This window comes from Octodon degus, unplaced genomic scaffold (assembly GCF_000260255.1).
Source record: "Octodon degus isolate 3935 unplaced genomic scaffold, OctDeg1.0 scaffold00214, whole genome shotgun sequence".
Classification (NCBI taxonomy): domain Eukaryota; kingdom Metazoa; phylum Chordata; class Mammalia; order Rodentia; family Octodontidae; genus Octodon; species Octodon degus.
In genome coordinates this window covers 897272-917489 of record NW_004524790.1, presented here as the reverse complement: position 1 = coordinate 917489, position 20218 = coordinate 897272, and the positions used below count along the sequence as shown (strand labels likewise).

At 51.8% G+C, this 20218-nt stretch overlaps 1 protein-coding gene across 3 annotated transcripts in view; it reads left to right on the top strand.

Moving 5' to 3' along the window:
• The first annotated feature begins 8379 nt into the window (after window positions 1-8379).
• The window catches only part of March2 (membrane associated ring-CH-type finger 2), a 15701-nt gene continuing 3862 nt past the window's right edge, over window positions 8380-20218 (top strand). The window contains exons 1-4 of one of the 3 annotated variants that reach the window (XM_004644873.2): window positions 8380-8508; window positions 12880-13107; window positions 17247-17442; window positions 19307-19516. In XM_004644873.2, coding sequence (XP_004644930.1) covers window positions 12932-13107; window positions 17247-17442; window positions 19307-19516 — 582 coding nt within the window. In that variant the 5' untranslated portion in view covers window positions 8380-8508; window positions 12880-12931. Of the gene's footprint in view, window positions 8546-12856; window positions 13108-17246; window positions 17443-19306; window positions 19517-20218 lie in introns of all 3 variants that reach the window. The other 2 variants (XM_023705095.1, XM_023705094.1) reach the window with 2 other exon arrangements.

The window sequence follows — 20218 nt, the reverse complement described above, 5'->3', positions numbered from 1 at the left end:
CCCCCCCCCGTGGCTGCTGCTGCCTAGGGCCCAAGGGGCGGCACACGGCCCCTTTCTTCCCAAGCTTCAAGTTCTCCCCATCCCACGTAGGCAGGGCTGGTGTGAGGAGGTGTCACCTTCCTTGCCGCCCAGTTGTGTGCCCCAGCCCGCCTGATGGCCGCCACCAGTTCAGTGTGCTTCAGCTGTGTCAGAAGAAGCCACTTGTACCCTTGTTGCTGCGGGGCCTGGCTTCCGATGAGGACAGGCTTCCGCTCCCTGCCTGCGGGATGGATTGTCGCAGAGCCGTCCTGGAGGGATGGCCAGGGCTGACAGTGGGAGGGGACCTCTGGGGGCACGAGGGCCAAGGGGTCATCCACACTGATCAGGGACCAGGGACACCAGGTTGGCAGGACAGTGTGTGGGTTGTGGTGGAGAAATGTCACTGGTAGTCAAAAAGCTTCCCACAGGCCAGCCAGATAGCTCAGGCAGGCGCAGGACCAGGAGTTCCTTCCTGGGCTCCATATGCCATGCCATGCCCGCCCCGGGGGCACACTGAGACAGCACTGAGACTGGGCTGGTGGCGTGCACCTGTAATCCTAGGGCTTGGGAGGCTGAAAACAGGTAGATCACTATGAGTCCGATCTGTGTAGTGAGACCCTGTAGACCCTGTACTAAATACATTAAAAGGGGGGGGGGGGGGAGGGAGATGGCTTAGTGGAATAAGTGCTTTCCTGGCAAGCACAAGGGCCTGAGTTCAATCCCGGGGGGGGAGGGGAGATTTAAAAATGGGCCAGGAGATGGCTCAGTAGAAGCGCTTGCCTAGCAAGCGCAAGGGTCTGAGCTCAATCCCTGGTTCCGCCAAAATAAATAAACAAATAAATAAAGCTCAGATGTTGGCCAGCTTCCTCCCCGCCTCTCAGCAAATGCTTAGCCCCTGGGCTATAGCCCTAGTCCCAGGTCCTATTCTTAAGTCTTTTTAAAAAATTATTTACTGGGGGGGGGGCAGCTTAGCCTACCAGGGGGCGGGACTGGCTGGCATGTGGTGCTGGGGGATTGAACCGCGGGTCCCTGTGCTTTGCTTAGCTTGTTCTAAGTAGGTGCTTTAGACCACTGAGCCATCTCACCAGCCCCATCTTAAGTCTTATATTTTGGTCTCTTTGAGACAGGGTCTCACCTTGAAGCCCAGGCTGGCCTCAATTCGAAAGATCCTCTTGCCTCAGCCTTCCAAGAACTGGGATTATAGGTGTATCCCACCATGCCCCACCAAAAGAGTATACTATTTGCATAGAGCTCCCTTCATAGTCTTTCCTTGGTCGTCTTTTCTTTGGCAGTACTAGGGACTGGACCCAGGCCTTGCATGTGCTGGACAAGTGCTCTCCCTGAGCCCCATCCCCATCCCCCTGTATCTTTCAAATCACCTGTAGATGACTCATAGTAATCAATGTAATGAAATCCTATGTAAATAGCTGTTATACTGTATTCAGGGACTAATAAGAAAAAAATCTGGGGGGCTGGTGAGATGGCTCAGTGGTCTAAAGCATCTACTTAGAACAAGCTAAGCTAAAGCACAGGGACCGCGGTTCAATCCCCCAGCACCACATGCCAGCCAGCCCCACCCCCTGGTGGGCTGAGCTGGTCACACACACACACACACACACACACACAAATAAATAAAATTAAAAAAAAAAGAAAAAAGTCTGTACATATTGAGTACAGACAATTTTATTTCAAAATATTTTTCTTCCAAGATTGGTTGAATCCACCGATTGGGAGCCTGCGAATACAAAGAGAATGACTGTATCGAAAACCTTTAAACATATGGGAAAGCGGAGAGCCCGGAGCAGAGGCACGTGTCTGGGGAAGCATTTGCTAGATTCTTGGCATTTTGAGAGGCTGAGGCAGGAAGGTTACAGATTCCAGCCCAATCTGGGCACTTCACCCACTTAGCAAGGCTCTCTCAAACTTTAAAAAAGGCTAAGATGTGGCTTAGTGCAAAGGCCCCGGGTTCATTACCCATTACTTAAAAGGGGGGAGGGGCTAGCTCAATAGCAGAAGCACTTGCCTGGCAAGCACAAGGTCTTGAGTGCAATCCCCAGTACTGAAAAATAAAGAAAGCAAATAAACAAAGAACAGTCCAAGGAGCTGCCACGTCAGCAGACCCTTCTGGCCTTGCTAGTGCACCTGCAGTTCTACTGGCACATCGCAGGCTTTCTCCACCGGCAGGTACTTCAGGGTGTCTGTCTAAACACAAAGGCTTCTTTTTATATAACCTTAAGGCTACTATCATGACTAAAGAAGTGGACGCTAACACGGTGCAATGGTGCGTGCCTGTAATCCCAGCACTCAGGATGAGGCAGGCGGATTCTTCAAGCCCAAAGCCAGCCTGAACTACATACCAAGACCCTGCTGCAAAACTAAATAAATAAACCAAAAGAAGAAACCTAGTGGGCCAGCGAGATAGCTCAGCGGACTAAGCACCTGCTCAGGCAAGTGCAGTGACTGGGGCTTGATCCCTGGGAGCTGTGCCAGCTCCCTCCCTACCCCTGGGGGTACTGAGCTGGCCAGCCACCAGGACCTGGCTAGTGGTGCACACCTGTAATCCCACAGCTGGAGAGGCTGAAAACAGGAGGATCGCTGTGAGTCCGAGCTGCGTAGTGAGACCGTGTACCAAATACATTTCAAAAAAGAAGAAGAAGAAGAAGAAGAAGAAGAAGAAGAAGAAGAAGAAGAAGAATAAGAAGAAGAAGAAGAAGAAGAAGAAGAAACCTAGGACCCATGAAGCAATTCTTCATGCGTCCTCCAACCCCTCAGCAACCACTGATCTGCTTTCTGTCTCCGTGCACCTAGATTGTCACTCAGTGTGGCCCTCTGTCCTTGGCATTTGCAGTAGGTTAACCCATTTCCTAGATTCATCCATCATCCATTAGGAATTACAAAATGATGCCATTCGAATTATTTCCCTTCTCCATTTTTTTCTGGAGTACTTTTATCTTTTCCTTTTTGTGCTGGAGATTGAAACCTAGAGGCTTTGCACTGAGCTACATCCCCACATCCTTCGCCTCTTTCATCAAGCTTGTGTGCTTTTGTTTCTCTGAGACAAGGTCTTGCTGTGTAGCCCAGGCTGGCCTCAGACTCTCTGTGATCCTCCTGCCTCAGTCTCCCTAGTGCTGGGATTAGAGGTGTGTGCAACCATGTCTTGTGATTTTTATTCTTTGAGATGGGGTCTCGCTAAATTGCTACCACTATGCTCAGCTACATGTGACCCTTTTGACAACTGAGGCTTCCTGGTAGTTGGGCTTACAGGCACATGTCTTCGCCCTGGGCTGTATTTCTTTACCCTGCTCATTGGACTGTAAGCTTTTCTAGGGTTGGAACCAAAAAACCCTGGCACCTGGAAATCAAAAGAAAGGTTGCTGTTGATTCATGGTTTCTGAGGGTTCAGTCCAGGTGAGCTGGCTCTGGGGCAGAGAGAGCAGGGCGTGAGGGCCTGGCGGAGGAAGCTGCTCACATGGTGTGTGGCAGGAAGTAGAACGCAAGTAAAGATACAGACAGGGAGAAGACAGGGTCAGAGATGGTCCCCAAGATCACTCTGTGTGACCCATTCTGCCAAAGAGGCCCCAACCTTTTTTTTTGGTGGAAACGGGGATTGAACCCAGGCCCTTGCGCTAGCCATGAAAGCACTTATTCCACGGAGCCATCTCCCCGTTCCCTAGGTTCCATCCTGTAAGAGCTCACTTAGCTAGGCTCTGGTCCTTGGGTGAACCATTGATGGGGTCTCAGCCTGCCAACCCGATCGCCTCTCCAGGACTTGTGAAATCGCATCAAGCTGGTGATCAAGATGAACTGGCATGCTTATCAGTTAAGACTTTGAATTGAATCTCACGTACCTTCCAGAAGTGACGCGTCAGGATGTTTTCCCGTCATGCTTAGACCCCTGAGCTACCTCCCTAGCCCTCAGGGTGGCTTTGTAAAGGAAGAAGAGAGACCTGAGGCAGCATACCTGCTGATTGCCTATGTGACACTCCACCGATGAGCCCAGTGCCACTCCTTGGGCCTCCCAGCCCCCAGAACTGTGAGCCGTATACATCTCTATTGCTTATAAGTCAGGGGCACCAGAGAATTCTGGCCTTGGATTTGAACTAGGGATACTAGTGTTCATTTGTGGTTTCAGTGACAGGTGGAGGGGGTTAGAGATGTATCTCAGTGGTAGAGCACTTGCTTAGCCTGTGCAAGGCCTGGATTCAGTCCCCAGCACTACAAAAATAAAATAAAATAAAATAAAATAAAGGTAGGTGGGCCAGTGACTAGATAGATGTGTAAATGCCTCCATTTAGGTACCTGCATGCATAAGTGCTGTGAGGAGAAAGCGAAGACTTGATGATACCAAAGTGGCAAGGAACACATTTATCTCCCAGAGCTTGCCTGATTTTTAAACATCATTCTCTACTGAAAGGAACTAGGCATTCTTGGAGCAATGCTTGAGTCCCAGGCAGGGCCAGGGAAAAATACAAGAGAAGTCATCCTGGAACATCTTGTTGAGCCAGCAAAGCAATGACATATTTGAAGATGGACCTGGACGCTTATGCTTTGGCAGCAACCGTAGTACTAGTTGCTTCAGGCAACAGACATTGATAAACATTAAATTGGTGTGCAAATATGTGTTGAGAAACCAGATAGTTATTTAGTTTCAAAATATCTTCCCAGAAAGCACTCATTGACAAGTTCAACATGTTAACCCAAGCCAGGCATGGTGGCGCTCGCCTGGAATTCCAACACTCGGGAGGCTGAAACAGGAGGATCATTGCGTGCCTGGGGCCAGCCGGGGCTGCAAAATGAGCTCAAGGCCAATCTGAACTGCGCAGTGAGAACCTGTCTCAAAAAGACCAAAAGAAAAAAGAAAAAAGAAAAAAAAAGAAAGAAAAGAAAAAGAAGACTTTATGAGAAAATCCATGAAATTCAGAATCTCATAGTAATATTGACTTTCTATTTTCTGAATTTTTTTTTTTTTTTTTTTTTTTTTTTTTTGGTGGTACCAGGGATCAAACTCTGGACCTTGCACTTGCCAGGCAAGCACTTATTCCACTAAACTATTTCCCAGGCCCCAAAAAGTTGAGAAGGTTTTTTTCTTAGCTGGCTCAGGCTGCCTTAAGGGCGGGTCTAGTCAGGTAGGTGGAGCTGGGGATCGAACCACAGTACTCTGCAGCTGCCTGTGTTTGCTTGAGCAGGTGCATAAACAACTGAGCTAACTGGCAGGCCCCCGCTATTTTCTGATTGGGAGGGTTGTACTATGATTATGCGGAAATGTATGCTTTATATATTTGTATTAAGTATTCAGGGGCACCATGTCTATAATCTAAGGATGGGGGTTTCTTTCCAAGATTTTCCTTTTTTTTTTTTTAGTTTTTTTGGTCTTTTTGAGACAAGGTTTTGCCGAGCTGTTCATGCAGGCCTTAAACTCACAGAGATCCTCCTTTGTCAGCCTTCTAATTGCTGGAATTACAGGAGCACACTGGCATGCCTGGCTGGGCCATTTTATGCAGAAGAGGTTTTTTTTTTTTTTTTTTTTTTTTTGGCGGCTCCACACTGACCTCCAGCAGCGCTGGTCTGGGTTGCCTTGAGTATCTGGGAATGGAGCCACCGCTCCCAGAGACTGACTGCCTCCTTTAAGCAGGCACTTAAACAACTGAGCTAATGGGCGGGCCCCCTGGCTGGGCCATTTTACAGAGAGAATCTCACTGTGTAGTTCAAGCTGGTCATGAGCCCAGGCTGGCCTGGAACGCATGATGGTCCTCTTGCCTCAGTCCATCATGTGCTGGGATTACAGGCATCTGCCACCATGCCCAGCTATAATTTAATATTCAAAGGAGCCAGCAATGTAAAGAAATACAGAACCTGAAAAAGGATTTATAACAGGTCTCTGTGTATCACATCAACCACCTTTATGTAAATTCAGAACTCACTTTAAAATAAAAATTAAAGGGGGCCAGTGAGATAGCTCAGCAGACTCAAGTGCCTACTTAGGCAAGCTTACGGGGACTGTGTGTGGTTCCGGCCCCAGCACCACATGCTGCATCAGCCCCGCCCCCAGGGCGAGCTGAGCCAGCCAGAATCCGGGTGTGATGGATTACACATGTCTGTAATCCCAGCGTGGGGGAGGCTGAAAGCAGGAGGACCACTATGAGTTTGAGCTGCATAATGAGACCCTGCAACAACCAAATACATGGAAAAAAAATTAAAATTAAAATTAAAAAGTGCTTGGATTTAAACATATCTGATGTATTTGGATCTATTGCAAATAACATTTTAAAACCTAATTAAGGGCTGGTGAGATGGCTCAGTGGTCTAAAGCACCTACTTAGAACAAACTAAGCTTAGCAAAGCACAGGGACCATGGTTCAATCCCCAGCACCACATGCCAGCCAGCCCCGCCCCCTGGTGGGCTGAGCTGGCCACACACACACACAAAATACATAAATAAATAAATAAAAAAAAATTAAAAAAAAAAACCTAATTAAACAGGGCCTCGTGGCACATGCCTGTAATCCCAGCACTTTGGAGGCTGAGGCAGGAGGTTCATTGTGAGTTTGAGACCAGCCTGGCTACAACATAAGGTCAAAGCCAGTCTGAGCTACATAGTGAGACTCTGTCTCAAAGAGTCAAAAACAAGAACAAAACAAAACAAAACTAATTGAGCCAGGCATAGAGGCTTACACTGGTAATCCCAGCATTCTGGAAGGCTGAGGAAGGGGGATTGCAAGTTCAAACCCAGTTTGAGGAATTTGGCTACTTAGCAATACCCTATCTTGTCCAGTATGTGCATGGACCATGGGTTTTCCCCCTCACCACTACAAAAAAAAAAAAAAAAAAAAAAAAAAATCAGATTTAATCAGAAATAGCATTAGGGGCGGGGAGATGGCTCAGTAGAATAAGTGCTTGCCCGGCAAGCACAAGGGCATGGTTCAATCCCCTGTTCCGCCAGAAAAAAAAAAAAAAAAAGAAAAGAAATAGTATTGCAGGAGAATGCACATGATATTGTAGCAGACGCATGTTTTCAAAGAGCTTGAGAGAAGAGGTTTCTAAGTCAAAATGAGAATTATGTAAGTTATTTTGTATCAGCTATCTTTGGCTACAAGGCTTCATAACACTAGTGGTGTCAGCCCAAGTTTATACAGAGATCCGGGGTCACAACCTCACGCAAGTATTTTTGTGTAAGGGTGCAACGTCTTTCCAAGGCCACTCCTGTGACAGTTTTATGTTTCAAGCTTTCTGGAATGAGTGCCTCTCATTCTTAACTTTTCAAGTTTATTTTTTATTCCTGCTGTTTTGTTCCTAACAGTTTTTATGATGCATGGTTAATCTCTGTGAAACGTTATGATTTATCTTTCCATTGAAAAAAATCTAAGCTGGTACAACACAGTAGAATTTAACAAATACAGGGTACAAGGGGGATGCGGTTCCAGGTCATTTTCTATCCCACCTCAGGAACTTTGGATGTTGCGAGGGGTCGTAGCCTCTGCTCTTATTTTATTTTATTTTTTTTGGCGGAACCGGGGATTGAACTCAGACCCTTGCGCTTGCCAGGCAAGCGCTTATTCTACTAAGCCATCTCCCTGGCCCCGTCTGCTCTTGTTTTAAAAACACTTTTTATTTATTTATTTTAGTTTTATTTATTTTTGTATTTTAGGGAAGGGCCTACAGGGTGTTCAGGATCTCACTACTAGATCAGACTCGTTGTGATCCGCCTGTTTACGGCCTCCCAAGAGCTGGGATGACAGGCGCCACCACGCCCAGTCTCAATACACTTTTTAGAAAATGTATTGGCCCATGTTGGCAGTACACCGTGGTCACGCTCATCGTGGGGAGTTGGTGCATGGACGTAACTCCTTTCCCTCCCCATGACCAGCTGTTTGGTCCACTTTGTGAACAGATCTATCCCATGAATGAATTATGAGTAAATGGTGCCGGCTTCAGGCTCCTCCACCAACCCCTTTGGGAAAAGTGGTCAAGTGATCTCTTCCTCCGCTAAAATTAATGAGAAGCGCGAGGGAGGTAACGAACACTTGCACATCACTTGGTAAGTGTCAAGCTGAAGTCTACGAAGGTTGTACACTTAAAGGTCCCACTAGCATTCTGCGGATGGGGCAGCCAGCTTCCAAGGAGTGTCAACTTCCAAGGAGCTCATCGCGGATGGGGGAGGAGCCCCGGGCTGGAGGCGTGGCTAGGCCCAGAGGGGGGCAAGGACGCGGCAGGGGCGGAGCCAACAGCTGCGGTGCCGAGGGCCCTGTACCGCCCAGGACGTCCCCGTCGCTTCAGGCCACGCCTCTTAAGGCGGGACTTGCATGTCGATTGGCCAATACTAGAAAAAGGCGGTCTCCATTGGTCCGCGGCGCTGTCGCTTCTGCGGGCGGTGCCCGGACGCAGGTGCCAGCCGGAGCGAAGCGAGCGGCGCTGACTGGCCGGGCCGGGCCGGGACCCGGGCCAGGGCGAACGGTGGGGCCTGCGCGGCCGCCCGGCCCGGCCGCGGATCAGGTAGGCGCGAGACAACGGTTAGGGCCCGAGGACGCAGGTGGGTCCCGATCCCGCGTTCGAGGCCCGACTCGGCCCCGGGGCGGGACAGCCCGGCTGGGACCCTTGGCCTCAGGCTTCCTGTGGCCGCGGGGACCTCAGTGTCCACGTCGTGGGCGACGGGAGGTCTATGGGCCACGGCACCAAGCAGGCGCCTCTCTGAGCCTCGGTTTCCCCATCTGTGAAACTGGGTCATCCCAGCGCCAAGCCGATCCCGGAGGTGGCCAATGAGGACAGCGCCTGTCACACACAGTAGGCTGACAATGAGTGACTCACGTCCCTCCTGCCCTCCTTCTCTGCCTGAAAAACAGTAAATAATGTATTATCACCAGCCAGGAACTGTGCACACAGCGGCCAAAACAGTGCGCTGGGGTTCAAAAACAGAATTCTTTATGTTTAGCTTGTTTTTCAGCCTTCCAGGACTCAACTAGATAGAAAAACTACAAAAAAAAAAAAAAAAAAGGTTTCCGTCAGAAAGGAGGAGGCCAAAGCGTAGTTAAGTCAAATCTGCCCAGGGCCACACGGCACATAAAGAGGAGAGCTAGGATGAGAACCTGGACTCTGGTGCCAGATCTTGAAAGTACTGAGAAACATAGTAGGCTCTCTGAAATGAAGGAAGGGGCATGTGTGCAGTTTTTGTTTATCTTGAAACAACGTGTCTATGTAGTTCTGTCCAGTTTTGAATTTGCCCAGTGGTCCAGGCTGGCCTAGAAATGGCTTGAAACTCCTGCCTCAGTCTCCTGAGTGCTAGGATGGCAGGTGTGCACCAGCAGTTGTGAATGCATTTGGCAGGCTGCACATTTCTTTTAAATAGTAACAATCCAGGTGAGGTGATACAGGCAGGCCTGTAATCCCAGAGCTCAGAAGGCTGAGACAGGAGGATCGTTGTGAGTTCGAGACCAGCCTGGGCTACAAAGTGAGTCCAAGCCTAACCTGAGCTGCATAGTGAGACCTTGTCTCAAAAAGACAAAAACAACAACAATAATAATAACAGTGAGAATTTACTGAGTTACCAGTCGGGTAACTGCCAGTCAGACCATCCCAACAACCATTATTATCCCAATAGCTGATAATGGTCACTCTAATTGGAGCTGATATTTACTGATTTTTAAAAATGTTTGCTAGCAAATGATTCGGGCAGCATTACGATCCCTGTTTTATAGATGAGAACATTGATCCTGGAGGTGAAGCAGCTGCCTAAGATGACCTTGTGGGAGTTACAGTTCTCGGTCCTCTTCAGTGTCCTGTCCTGGGGAGGCCTAGGAAAGACTGGGAGTGCCCCGCCAGCCTGCCAGCACATTGACAAAGGAAAAAGATAAGGTTCAGAGAAGCAAAGTAACTTGAGCCAGGACGCACAGTCTCAGTGGCAGAGCTGGGACTGAAAGAGCTTAGGTCTCTAGAGGCCAGGACAGTTCACTGGCCTGTGTAAGTTTAAATCCTGGCCCCGCCCCTTTTTGGCTGTGTGACCCTGAGCCGGTAGATGTCTGTCTCTGAAGCTGTTTCCTCAGAGGTCAAACAGGAGGTTTGTGGTGAGACTCAGTGCCATCGACTCCTGGGCACTGGGCCGTATTTGCCCCAAGCAGCCCCAGAGCTTAATTCTCACGTGTAGCCTCCCTCCTTTGGGTCCAGTTCTAGGTGTGACCTCTTATAAGTCTGGGCCTGTGTGATGGAAGAGGACCTTGTAGCCTCTGAGCTTCTGATTCCCACCCTGGGGAGCAGCCAGGCTGGAGCCTGAGGTCAGGAGACCTGGTCCACCAAGCTCATTCTCATGATGTAAAATTGAGGCTGAAAAATGAATGCCGCACCGGAGTCTCCAGACACAGGGCCCAGGGGATTGCAGTGAGCAAGCGTGACCAGGTCCCTTCTTCCCGGAGTTCACTGAGCAGCACGAAGACAAAGGGGCCCAAAGGAGAACAGATACAGGAAGGGCCATGGATACAGCTAAGCAGCTTAAAGACTTGCCTGGCAAGTGCAGGGTCAGGGTCCTGAGTTCAATCCCTTGTAAGAAAAAAAAAAAAGCCAACCCAAATATAGCATCCCAGAGGAATGTGGACATTAGCAATATTTTAGCCAGAGTGACCAGGAAAGGATTCTCTCTGGGGATGACCTTTGAAGGGGATGCTTTTCAACAACTCTTTTAATTCGATGAGATGATTCACATGTGAGCTTGGCTGGGCGCAGTCCTTGATAAATCTTAGGTGCTATTACCATGTTGGTGATACGTGGGCCTGGCCTTAGCAGATTTCCCAGCAGCCCCACCCACCTAGCACTTAATATATAGGAGCTGCCCAATATAATATATTGTGGTGACGCCCCATTATTTGCAGAAAGGCTAAGGTCAATGCAGGGACTTCCTTCTGCATGCATTCGGGGCTCAGGCTCCCCCCCCCCCCACCTCTGAGCTGGAAGTTCTGGTCACAAGTGCTGGGGAGCAGAGCTCACAAGACTGCAGTCCTGGCCCAGCCACTGCCCACCGGATGTTATCGCGGGAATCCAGCCTTCCTCTCGGCTCCTGCTGCCTTGGGCTGATACCTGCTTATCTGACCTCCAGTGGCCCAAACCGGGGAGGCCCTGCAGGGCATGCTGGGTGTCTGGCTGAGCCGTTCAGAACACACTGATCTATTGGCATGCTGCCCCCCGCAAAAAGTTAGTCAATCAACAATTCATGCTGTTTTTAATCCCATCTCTTTGGGTCAGATTTTGACTGGCAGGGTTTGCTAAAAACTGACCCAGAGAGCTGGACGTGGTAGGGCACTCCTGTCTTCCCAGCACTTAGGAAGTAGAGGCAGGAGGAATGCCAGCAGTTCAAGGCCAGCCCAGACTACATAGGGAGTTCAAGGCCAGTCTGAGCTACATAGCAAGATGCTGTCTCGAAAAACCAAAACAAACCAAAAAAAACCCCAAGCCCAAACAAAAGCTGACTTGGAAAGGGACACTTCAGGTGAGTGCCCAACTGCCCCTTACTGGGAGCTGTTGCAGGCTGTGGACCCTTGTTTGGGGGGACAAAGGCCTGTGAGTTGGACAGCTGGGGACAGATCCTAGACTCCAGGACCTCTGTTACTTTCAGGGAATTCTCTGCTGGAAACGTGCAGAGTGAGGAGGAAGCCCGGCTCTGGGCTGCCTCTGGGGCAAAGCCAGGGGCCAGCTGGGCCCCTTTTTGCTGAGCAGCCCCCAGGCAGGGGACAGAATCCTGCTACAGTGGCCCAGCCCTCTGAATGGCTGCCTAAGGCTCCAGCTGCTTCGTTAGTTTTCTGTAACCTCCCCACGGGGATCGAGTTGTGGCTCAGAGCTTCTCTCCTTCCCGGCTGGGGCCACTTCCCTGATGGCCCAAGGCTTCAGCAGCACACAGCCTACAGGAGGCCACGGAGCAGAAGGGTCTGAGTGACTCACTGTTCCAGCGTGCAAGGCCAAGGCGGCCTCCTGCACTCCGAGCCCGGCCCAGTCCTCCTGAGCAGGCGCTGCATGGTCCTGGCTCCAGATGGAGCCAAGCACAGGGCCTGGAACGTGGTAGGTGCTCCATAGCTGCCAGGGTCTTCCTGCATCTGGAAGGACGAAGTGGAAAGAGAGGGCTGGGCTTTTCTTTCTCTCTTCCTCTTCTTCCTCCTCCTCTTCCTCCTCCTTCTTCTTTTTGAGATGGTTCAGGTTGGCCTTGAGCTCACGTTGTAGCCCAGGCTGGTCTTGAACTTGCACTGATCCTACTGCCTCAGTTTGCCGAGTGCTGGGATTTCAGGTGTGCACCACCACACTGTCTCTCTGTCTCTCTGTCTCTGTCTCTGTCTCTGTCTCTATCTCTATGTCTCTCTGTCGCTCTCTGTCTCTCTCTCATCTTTGTGTTTTGTTTTTTTTTATTTTTTATTTTTTGAGACACGGTCTCACTATGTAGCCCAGGTTGACCTGGATCTCCTCATATCCTCCTGCCTCAGCCCCCAGACTGCTGGGATCACAGGCATGCACCACCACGCTGGGCTTCTTATCTTTCTTTTTAAACTCATTGTTTATTTATTTTCTGACAAGTCCTCTCTTAAGTTTCCCAGGCCTGCCTTGCGCTCTCAAACCCTCCTGGCTTAGCCTCATCCCCACCCCCAGTAGCTGGGTCTGCAGCAGGCACCTGACTTGCCTGGCTTTTCTTAGAACAGTAGGAGATAACGTAACCAGAGCTTGTAGTGTCCTCCAGGCTCGGACTAAGTTGCATGAATATTCCCAACAAAGCCCCATTTTGCAGATCTGGTAAGCTGAGGCTCAACAAGGCATGTCCTTGTGTGTGTGGTCCCCAGAGGCCTCATCCACAGGGCTTACTCACTGTCCCCTTAAGTCTCTCTGCCTGCCTCTCCCCAGGCTCCTGGGACCATGGGCCTTGGGCCCTGAGGACACAGGGCTCCCTGTGGCCATGACGACAGGCGACTGCTGCCACCTCCCTGGGTCCCTGTGTGACTGCTCAGGCAACCCTGCCTTCTCCAAGGTCGTGGAGGCCACGGGCCTCGGGCCCCCACAGTATGTGGCGCAGGTGACTTCGAGGGACGGCCGGCTCCTCTCCACCGTCATCCGGGCCTTGGACACACCAGGGTGAGTGAGGTGCCTGGACTTTGTCCCTTTTCCCCTCTGAGCTAAATGACTTCCTCTTGGTCTGGGGTCAGAAGTCCAAGCACTGAGGAGGCCAGCTGGCGGGGTAAACACACCACATGGAAACAGAGCACCCAGCTGGCCAGGTCTGGTCGTGTAGGCAAAGCCCAAATTCCAGTTGTTATGCAAAGTCTGGAAGTCAAGTGCTGGCTAGTTACTCACACTGCAGAGAGGATTTTTTTTTTTTTGAGACAGATTCTTGTGGTCCTCCTGCCTCAGCCTCTCAGAGTGCTGGGGTGACAGGTGTATGCCCATATAAGGAGCAGATAGGAGCACAGGCTCTGAGCCCAGGCACCTGGCTAAGTTCCCCAGTGTGTGACTCCCCTGCTCTCGGCGTGAGCCCTGCGGAGTTTCCTCAACACTGTATCTCGAATCCCAGGACATCTTCCTGATCAAGGGTTTCTGAGAACAGGATGACCTGGTCCCCAGAAAGTAGGGATTGCCACCTCCTGAGCATTCGATAAATATGCATATGTTCTTCAATTGATAATGGGCCTTTCCAAATTGAAAACAACATCAACTAGAGGCCTAGAGGTACCTGTGATCCCAGCTACTCAGGAGGGCTAAGGTAGGAGGATCCCCGATTCAAGACGTGCCTGAGCACCTTAGTGAAGCCATCTCAAAATTAAAATAAATAAATAAAAAGAGCTGATGACATAGCTCCGTGATAGAGCATTTGCCTCGCACAAGAGAGGTCCTGGGTTCAATCCCCAGCACCCCAAAAAGAAAACAAATGGGAAGCAGATCCAGTTCCAGACTTAATCTGAACAACTTGGTTTAGCAACACAGCAAGCACACTGTGGAGTCCTAGTTATTCACCCCAGCCTTGAGAAATCGGGGTCCAGGTCACCCTCCAATATTTCAAGAGGTGCCAAAGAAAGATAGAAACTAAAAATCAGAGCCATAATGTGTATTGAATATGAACTGCCATTGTGGACTTGAAAATGACTTTGACTAACCATCTGAAATTGGGGGCTGCCTGTGCTTCAAACTCAGTGTGAGGAGCTGGGCATGGTCACACACACACACACACACACACACACACACACACACGCACGCACACACACACACACACACACGCCTGTAATCCTAACACGTGGGAGGCTGAGGTGGGAGGGTAGTGAGCTTAAGAAGGGCCTGAGCTACAGGGCGACAAACCAGGCCTTAACCTTTCCCTCTCCTTCCTCAGGGCTCCAGGCAGAGACTAGAAGGGGCAGGTCTCAAAATTCCTCTGAGGTGCCAGCCAGCACCCTGGGGGGTTGAGACTGGAAGACCACAAGTCCAAGCTCAAGGCCAGCCTGGAGAATTTAGCCACTCAGTGAGATCTCCTCTCCAAATTAAAAAATAGGGCAGGCCAAATAGCTCAGTGGATTAAAGCGCCTGCTTAGGCAGAAGCAGGGCCTGAGAGCTCGATTGCTGGGCCTGCCTTGGCGGCCCTGCCCCGAGGACATGCTGGGACACCGCAATTGAGATTGGGCGTGGTGGCGCACACGCCTGTAATCCCAGCACTTGGGAAGCTGAGGACTGGAGGATCACTACAAGTCAGATCTACGCAGTGAGACCCTGTAGACCCTGTCCTAAATAAAAATTAAAAAATAAAAAAGGACTATGGGGCCTGGGAGATATCTCAGTGGAATAAGTGCTTCCCTAGCAAGCCCAAGGGCCTGAGTTCAATCCCCAGTTCCACCAAAAAAAAAAGTACTGAAGCTGCAGCTTAGTGCAGAGGCCCTGGGTTCATCCCCTGGCACCAAACAGGAAGGGCCAAGAGGAGCTGCTAGGCCAGAGGGGCCTCAGCGTTGCTGTGTCTTCCCACCCGCGGGCGTTCGCTACTGCTCAGAGCTATCACCTTTGTGCCTGGCCTTTCCTCCCTACCCTCTCCTCCCAGAGGTCAGCTTCCTTCCTTGCTCATGTTGTTTTTTTTTCCTGGTCCTGGAGCGCTGCCGGCAGCCCCGCCCGGGCCCTGTACATTTCCTCCTCCTCTGTGTCCATTTCTCTCACTCATCCTCCGGCAAGGAAGCAGAGTAGCAACAGGGTGTGCTCAGGCCCTGGGCAACACTTTCTGGGTTTCTTTTTTTAAAAAAGTTTTTAGATGATCTCTCTAGAAGTGCAGGCTGGCCTTCAACTCATCATGTAGCTCAGACTGGCTTTGAACTTGTGGCCGTCCTGCCTCAGCCTTCTGAGTGCCAGGATGACAGGCCTGTGCCACCCCTTGCTGGGTTCTCATTTGGGGCTTGCAGGCTCCTAGCTGTGCAGATTTGCACCGAGGGGCCAAATGCTCACCTTTCCCTTGTGAGCTGGAACAAATTCATCCCCATGAGCTCGTACTAAGCGCGCAGTGAAGTTTTACGCGCTAAGGCAGGAAGATTGCCATCAGGAGGCCAGGAAGATGGCTCAGTGGAATAAGTGCCTCTCTGGAGCCTGACTTCAATCCCCGGTTCCGCCCCTCCAAAAAAAAACAACATTGCCATCAGTTCGAGGCCAGCCTGCGCTGCATGGCCGACCCTGTCTCAAAAACGAAGCGCCCCAGGGTTTCCCAGAACCCTCAGCGCCGTGGGCACCCGCGTTTCCTAGCGGGATGTTCCCTAGCGGGATGCGGAAGCAGGCGCTGGAGCGGTGCGCAGCGCCGGGAGCCGGCCCTGCCCAGGCCCTGGTCCTTCCTTGCGAGCAGCCAGGCCCCACCCTGAGGCAGAAAGTCCTAAGAAAGGAAGGAAAACAGTTTCCAGGGGAAAGGCGCGCGCGTTATCTGAACAGCGCTTCCTCCGCGCTCCCGACAGCCTCTGCTTTGCAGCCGAGAGGTTTGGGAAACAGTGACTCGGGCGCCGAGCGCGCCCCCTGCCGCCCCCGGGGGGGCTCCCCGCCGCGGGCCCGGGCTCCGGCCGCTCTCTGCTCCGGCTCCGGGCCGGCTGTTTGCGCCCACCTTCCCCTCACTGGGGCGGAGGCGCAGGTGAGCGATCCTCAGTGCACAGGCCGTCGGGCGGAGCGCCCCGCGGGAGGGAGGAGCCCGACCCGAGCTTCGGTGCTGGCCTGAGCCCGCCTCCCTCCGGCCGCTGCGGCTCAGCCACGTGGCGGCCGGCAGCCCCGCTGACCGGGTGTGTCGAGGGGGAAGAGCATTTCTGCAATTGGGAAGAATAAAACAGGTGAACGTGGTGGCGCCCGCCGGCAATCCCAGCTTTGGGGACGCTGAGGCAGGAGCAGCGCTGAAGTTGGAGACTGGCCTGGGCCAGAGGGAGGCATTGACCCAAAAAACAACACCCGCGGGCTGGCAAGGTAGCTCAGCGATCTAAAGTGCCTGCTTAGGCAAGCTTAAGCAAAGCACACGGGCTGCGGTTTGATCCCCAGCACCACAGGCCACAAAACAAAACAAACAAAAAAAGATGGCTGTGGAAGTACAAACGCTGGAAGTTAAGAAAGAATGCTTCCTGGTGGCCGTGTCAAGGAAGGCTGCTGAACAAAAAGGATAAAAAGGTGTGAAAGACCGGATGTGTTCTATTTAGCCACCCTTCTTATACACTGCACCGTATAGTTGAATGATTAAAATAGACATCAGGTGCCTGGGAGGCCCGGCAAGCACAAGGTGCCAAGTTTGATCCCCAGTACCAAAATAAATAAATACATAAATAAAATGAACACCAAACAGTTATAAATGGAAAAAAGAGAGAGAAAGAAAAGCAGTTTTCAGTGGATCTGACTGTATCACAGAAGCCCTTCTCTGATTTGATTGCCACACTGTGGGGTGTGTGCTGTTCTAAGGGTCAGGCTTAGGGTCGCTCAGCTGTCACCAGCCCTGCATCTGTCTTGAGGATCAAGAATTGAGAATGGCTAGTTGCCCAGGGTAGTCCATGCTGTAGGGAAAGAGGGAAGGGACTGGCCAGGCAGGTACACAAGGCTCTCTCTGAGCCTAACGTGCTGCCACAGGAGGCCTGGGGAGGGTGAGCTTCCTCTCCCTTGTCAGAGTCTGAGGAGACTTCTGAAAGCAGAGGACATTTGGAGCTGGGCTTTGAAGGGTGAATAGGAGTTTGCCAACATGGGGTAGTAAAGCAGGAAGCCCAGCGACTGCTCACAGGTCTTCTCTCTGTCTCTAGGGACTGTCCTTTCTGCCGGATTTGCCATGAGGGTGCCAATGGGGAGAGCCTGCTGTCTCCATGTGGCTGTGCGGGCACACTGGGCGCTGTGCACAAGAGCTGCCTGGAGAAGTGGCTGTCCTCATCCAACACTAGCTACTGCGAGCTGTGCCACACGGAGTTTGCGGTGGAAAAGCGGCCCCGGCCTCTCACAGAGGTACCGCGAAGACCCTGCAAGGGGTGGGCAGAGCGGGTGAGGGAGGTGGAGATAGCCACCCTGGGACAGAAGTCACCTTGCTCCATCTGCCACTCTGCCCCTGCTTCCCTATTCAGATTCATTGTCTCCTGGCACACATGTGGGAGACTGAGGCAGGAAGATCACAAGTTCAAACCCAGCAGGGCAATTAAGTGGCTTAGTAAGACACTGCCTCGTAAACACAAGGGCTGCAGATGTAACACACTACCAGGGCCCTGGGCTCCATCCTCAGTACTAGAAAAGTTTGCTGCTTCACTTGCAAGTATTTCTTGGACCTCTCTGGTTGCCCAGTGTTACATTCGGTTCAGGGGTCCCAGCCCCCCTCAGTGCCCATGGCGGAGTGTCGTGGAGCTTACATTTGGGGAATCACAGACACACTGTGTGGTCGGCACCCAAGCTGCCCAGGCTGGGCTCAGATTTGTGATCCTCCCAGAGCCTGGGGCTACAGGTGTGTGCCACCACACCCCGATAGTTTGGAGTTTTGACAAAGCCCGAGTGGCTGAAGAGGGTCACCTTCAAGGTGGCCTCAAGCCGTGCCCAGGCATTCAGACTTCAACCAGAGCATGAGGGTCAGGAACACGGCACTGCACTGCCAGGCGTGGTGGGTGCTCTTCCTGGTGGCCTGGCCTGCGAGGAGAAGCCCTGGCCTGGGGGGAGCTGGGCTGTAAGAACAGTGGCGACCAGGCCATCCTCACCAGAGCTGTGCCACACCTGTGCAAGCCTCCTTTCCGGCCCCAGGGCCTTTGCACCGGCTGCCCGCACTGCCTGGAGCACTGACTCGGCCCTGCACACTCCCAGCTCTCTGCTCGCCTATCCTTCACGGCACGAGTAGAGGGCAGCAGCCCTGCTGTGGCCACGGAGATTGTGTACGCAGCAGCTTTCTCTCCGCCTGCACCTCCTTACAGGAGGCAGTGCTGCACAGAGGCGGAGGCCGCAAGCAAGACCCCTAGATTCTGGGTCTGGCTGGTTTACAGGTTATAGGTTGAGAAATCCCCTATCTGAAATGCTTGGGTGGGGCTGGTGAGATGGCTCAGTGGTCTAAAGCACCTACTTGGAACAAGCTTGGCAAAGCACAGGGACCGCGGTTCAATCCCCAAGCACCACATGCCAGCCAGCCCCACCCCCTGGTGGGCTGAGCTGGCCACACACACACACACACACACACACACACACACGCAATAAATAAATAAATGTTTGAAATGCTTGGGTATGAAGTATTTTGGATTTTGATGTTTTTGTTTTTGAAGCAGGCTCCCATGTTTAAATTAGGCTGGGCTTGAACTCACTATAGAGCCCAGGCTGGCCTCAAACTTGGAGAAAGCCTCCTGCCTCAGCCTCCTGAGTACTGGGATTACAGGTATAGCCCCCTGCTCCTGGCTTTGAATTTTTAAAAATTTTGCAACATTTGCATGTGTATAGTGAGCTATTCTCCAGATGGGACTAAAGTCTAAGCAGGAAATTAATTTCTTACACACCCTACATACTTAGCCTGAAGTGAATCTTACAGTGTTTCAAATAATTTAGGACATGAATCAGTTTCATGGTGTAGAATATCCTATTGTGGTGTCAGGATGCTACTCCAAAATTTTCATATTTTCAAGCCAGGCATACTGCCACATAGCTGTCATCCCATCACTTGGGAGGCTGAGGCAGGAGGATTGCTTCGAGTTTGAGCCCAGCCTGAGCTACCCAGTGGGACCCTATCTCAAAAAACCAAAACACCAAAACGAGAAGGGCTGGAGGGAGGTCCAGATCTGGGGGTCCTGCTCCTGTCCCCTTAACTCCTCCTCTCCTCTCTGCCTCCCTGACCTGCCCCTTCCTTCAGTGGCTGAGGAACCCAGGGCCGCGCACGGAGAAGCGGACGCTGTGCTGCGACATGGTGTGCTTCCTGTTCATCACGCCGCTGGCCGCCGTCTCGGGCTGGCTGTGCCTGCGCGGGGCCCAGGACCACCTCCGGCTGCACAGCAGGCTGGAGGCCGTGGGCCTCATCGCCCTCACCATCGCGCTGTTCACCATCTACGTCCTCTGGACGCTGGTGAGTGGCCCCGGGTGGGGGTGCCCACCGCTCTGGGCCCTGCACAGCCCGGAGCCTGGGGAGGAGGAGGGAGGGAGCGAGGTGGGGAGGTGGCAGGCAGAAGCCTGAGCCGGAGGCGGGAGGAGAGAGGGGGCGCAGGATTGCTTGCTTGGAGCCTGAGCCTTGCCTGGGCAACATAAAGGAGAGAGGGGGAGAGCCCGTTCTAGTTACTTTCTTACCCTGAAACAAAATACTTGATAGCCATGAGTTAGAGGAGAAAAGGTTTATTTAGCTCCCAGTTTGCAGAGGTTTCAGTCCATAGTCTGCTGGCTCCAAGGCAGGTGAGGGCACCGAGGAGGACCAGCCCGTGGCAGGGCAGGCAGGAAGCGGGGAGCCTTCTTTCCTTTCGCTTTTATTCCCCTCACACTGCAAGCCTGGCAGTGTGTGCGGCCCACATCCAGGGCTGGGCTTCCTGTATCCACCAGCGGACAGATCACACGGCCTACATCCAGCATCTCCAGAACACCCCAGATATTTTGTGTGTAACAGGTCACGTGCTCAACACACTAGTCTGGTAATTTTTTTTTATTTTTTGCGGTACTGGGGATTGAACTCAGGACCCTGCGCTTGCCAGGCAAGCCCTTATTCTACTGAGCCATCTCCCTGGCCCCAAGTCTGATAACTTTCATTTTTTTTTAATTTTTTTTAAGCATTTACTTTTTT